The sequence below is a fragment of the Cynara cardunculus genome (genome assembly GCF_001531365.2).
Source record: "Cynara cardunculus var. scolymus isolate 2C chromosome LG 2, CcrdV1, whole genome shotgun sequence".
NCBI classification, from domain to species: Eukaryota; Viridiplantae; Streptophyta; class Magnoliopsida; order Asterales; family Asteraceae; genus Cynara; species Cynara cardunculus.
The window spans coordinates 66,300,991-66,304,796 of record NC_037529.1 but is presented as its reverse complement, the minus strand read 5'-3'; the positions used below and the strand labels follow the sequence as shown (position 1 = coordinate 66,304,796).

Here is a 3,806-nt window from a genome sequence, read left to right as displayed (position 1 = left end):
AGGAGACGGCTTGATTTCTTTTCTAACCCTCAACTGGTACATAACCTCAAATGAACCGGGGTGTTTTGGTCATTTTGCTTTTTTGTACCGCTATAAGCTAATCCAAACACTTTTTACAAAACTCCAGTTTGATACCTCATAAGTTAATAAGCACTTTTACAAAAAAGCATAAGTTGTTTTAAATAAGCAATCCCAAACACCCCCTTAATCACGTTCCTAGAAGCACATTGGCCGATCCAAATTCGAGTTTGAAAGTTGAAACTGACGATCGTTGATTGAACGAGGTTATTCCAGAGCATTAACTGAATCAATATTACTAATATATGCTTATATCTATACTATATTATAAAGTATTTGACAAAAAATCTTAAAAATTAATTTTTATGCATGAAATACTGTTTATTAATGTATATTACTTAAAATTTAATATTACAAGTAAGTTATGTGTAAGTACAATTTATTATAGCTCAATGCTTGAATTCGTGTAACTAACTGCAGATAAACATAATTAAATACAGGATAAACATTTAATTTTAATTATAAAAAATCTTAAATATAATTAGAATAATCATTGTGTTATAACATGATATTTAATGATGATCTTTATAAAAAATATATTATTAAACCTAGATTAAATTACTTCATTATGTTAAATTAAATTATAATAAAAAATTTGAATTAAAGAAATTACACAAAACAAAAAAAAAATTTAAATAGTTAATTTGATATTAATATTGATATATATATATATATATATTTAAAATTTCATGATATTTTTAAATTTATATTTTATTCAAAAATAAAAAGATTATCGTCTTTTCAAAACCACATAATTTAAATGTTATTATATCGACATAGATAAAGAATAAAATGATTTAAAATCAAGATGTATCTCAATGCATTGCACGAGTACCCTTCTAGCGATATCAAATATGTGCCTTTAGGGTGCGTTTGGTGCGCAGACAGGACTGGACAGGACAGGACGGGACAGGACGGGACAGGACAGGACAGGACAGCTGTTCAGCGTTTGGTAAGACAAGACAGGACATGACAGAACTGGTTAAAATGACCAATTTACCCCCAGTGAGTTGTTTAGTGTTTTTTCACTACAATACGGGTTAATTACGAATACACAAGGTAAAACACAGAAAGCTAATAGGAAAACGGCGAAACTTGAAGCTATATTATTCACAGTTTCCAAACAAAATCCCCAATTAACCTTCTTCTCCCCTAAAATGGCCCTAATTAGGGTTCATCTTCATCTGAATCTCCTTCCTCCACACCACCTTCTACGATTCACGAAATTCCAAACTCACCCGTTTCTCCACTGCCCCAACACCCCTCCAAAACTTCAAATCTCATGTTCCAGTTCCAGTTCCAGTTCCAATTCAAGCAGCATCGTAGATATAGAGTTAGTGATGGATTTGGCAACGGAGATCGAAAAGATGAACGCCCAGACGGTACAAACTCAAGAAGCCATGAAAGCGAGCAGGAAGCTGCTGTATGCGGAGCTGGGGTTGTACCTTGGATTGGGAAAAGAGGAATTGAGGAGAAAATGGGAGAAAATGGAACAAGATGAAAAATGGATTTTGGCTGAAGAATTCGTTTCAGATTAGGGTTCAAATTTTCATCCGTTATCTGCTAGATCCGTTAAGGAATTGGTCAATCAACACTTGTTTGTTACCATTTCTTGATGATCTCCATGTTGTTAATCGAGTTAATCAAGAAGGGGGTATGCGATGAGCCGGGTGGGGAAAGGGTAGTCTGGTAAAAAGAGTTGTGTTCCACTTAGTTCCAGGGAGTAAAGGAGAACAAGCTTGTCCCACTCTTGTACTACCTAGTTCTACTTAGTTCCATATTAAGCCACACCAAACGTAGGACAAATCTGTTCTGTCCTGTCCCACCCTGTCTAGCGTACCAAACACACCCTTAAGCACACACGAGCCTTGCGGCTTAGTGAACATCAAGACTTGTATGTATGCATGGTTCATAAAAGCAATTCCATGTAACATGTAAATCGTATTAATTAATACGTGTTTTCACAATATACATCATAATCCGGGCATAAATTCAAACTTTTACAACTAAAAATGCGTATATACAAATAAAAATAAAAATTTAGTTGCTATTTAATGATATTGACTTTTAATAAAAATATATTATATGTATATGATTTGTGAAGTAGTCTCGGCTGTTCTCACATCCTGCATCCATAGTAGGGCGCACCATAGCAACCATAGTAGTACGGATATGGATACGGATACGGACAATATTCCATGAATGCTTCGCATTCATCCTTCTTCTTCTTCTCCTCCTCCTTCTTCTTCTCCTCCTCCGCACCAACACTCACCAGATCTGTATGTCCTACGCATTTCCTTAATTTAGCTGTCAGTTTCACCGAGTCAATTCCTTCTCCGATCACCGCTATCTGGTCTTTATCTGCACCCTCGAAGGCTGCTGATTCCACACCTATGTATCAATTAATTTACAGATCATGATTCAGTTTAATAATTCATAATTTGATGCTTATTTTGAATAAGGAATCCGGATCCATCCGATTATTGAAGAAAATACATGAATGTTCTAGATCTCCCAATCTAAATCGACGTTTAAGATATGAAACTCAAATTCGTTAACAATTTCATCCGAAATTGGAGTTTTGGAACCTGATCTAACAGTAAGCCAAATCATAGCATTGATTGAAACGAGATCCATTTGATAAACTGATCAGAGGTGTTCGAAATTGTTGTGGCTTGGTTCGTATTAAAACTCAGAAAAAGTGAAATGAAGTAGAGAAAGCAATTTAGCAGAGAAAAATTCCGAAAATATGATCTTACCGCAAAAACTAACTACGGTCTGAAGAGCCTTACGAGCTTTCTTCTCGGTGTGCATGGCCACCTTCACCACGATCTTTTGCTGCAAAACACAATTGAATTAATGAGATCAAGTGATTCAGGTATACAGAATCAAACAGAATGAGTAATTAAACAGATCTGTATACCTTTGCCATTTCTGTGTATTTGATGATGCTAACGACGACGAGTGTATGTGCTTCTGATGGTCTCTAGATCTCTTTCTCTCGCTAGAAACAGGAGCTTTAAGAGGATTTGTGAAAGATGGTTATAGAAGATGGAGTGAGATAAAAGTGAAGAGTGAAGGAGAGGCATTTTATAGAGGGATTCGCGAGTAAGACGAGTAGAAGACGATGTCAACAGCATGGGAGGTTAGAAAACTGTTTGTTTAATATGCATGAAGCAGGTGAATGGTTGAAAAATGATTAAAAGCTACAATTTTCAAAAGGCAGATTTTGAAGTTATTCTTCGTTTTTCTTGCTTACCAAACTCCAAAATTTTACGTACAAAATGTTTAAAGCGACCTAATAAAATACTTTATAGGACTTAAGTTTTGTGAATTAAACCAAAAAATGTTACAATATATTTTGCACGACGTTTTTGGGTGTTTTAACAAGTTTTTAAAAACAATTTTTAAATAAAGTGTTATATTAACTTTTTATACGACACTATTTGAAAAAGTGTCTTATAAGCATAATTTTCCTATAAAAATATTGGTTTATAAGACACTTCTTAAAAGTATCATATAAAAAAATTAATACGACACTTTATTTTAAAAACGTCATAAAAAACTTGTTAAAACAATTAAAACGTCTTATAAAACTATTATAACATTTTTAGATATGACACCGATTACTGATACAACTTATTAACATCTTGTAAAGTCTGTTTATTAATACATATTACTTCAAACTCAAGATTACAAATAGATTGTGCGTAAATACAACTCATTAA

General features: G+C 33.7%; 1 protein-coding gene across 1 annotated transcript; it reads right to left on the bottom strand.

Annotated features, from left to right (window-relative positions):
• Positions 1-2,001: 2,001 nt before the first annotated feature.
• LOC112507442 lies at positions 2,002-3,141 on the bottom strand. Its single transcript, XM_025112035.1, has 3 exons — positions 3,002-3,141; positions 2,838-2,916; positions 2,002-2,469 (listed from the first exon to the last, which is right to left on the bottom strand). Exons 1-3 carry the CDS (start codon positions 3,008-3,010, stop codon positions 2,198-2,200), a joined length of 360 nt encoding a protein of 119 aa, XP_024967803.1. The 5' UTR covers positions 3,011-3,141; the 3' UTR covers positions 2,002-2,197.
• Between the last annotated feature and the right edge of the window lie 665 nt (positions 3,142-3,806).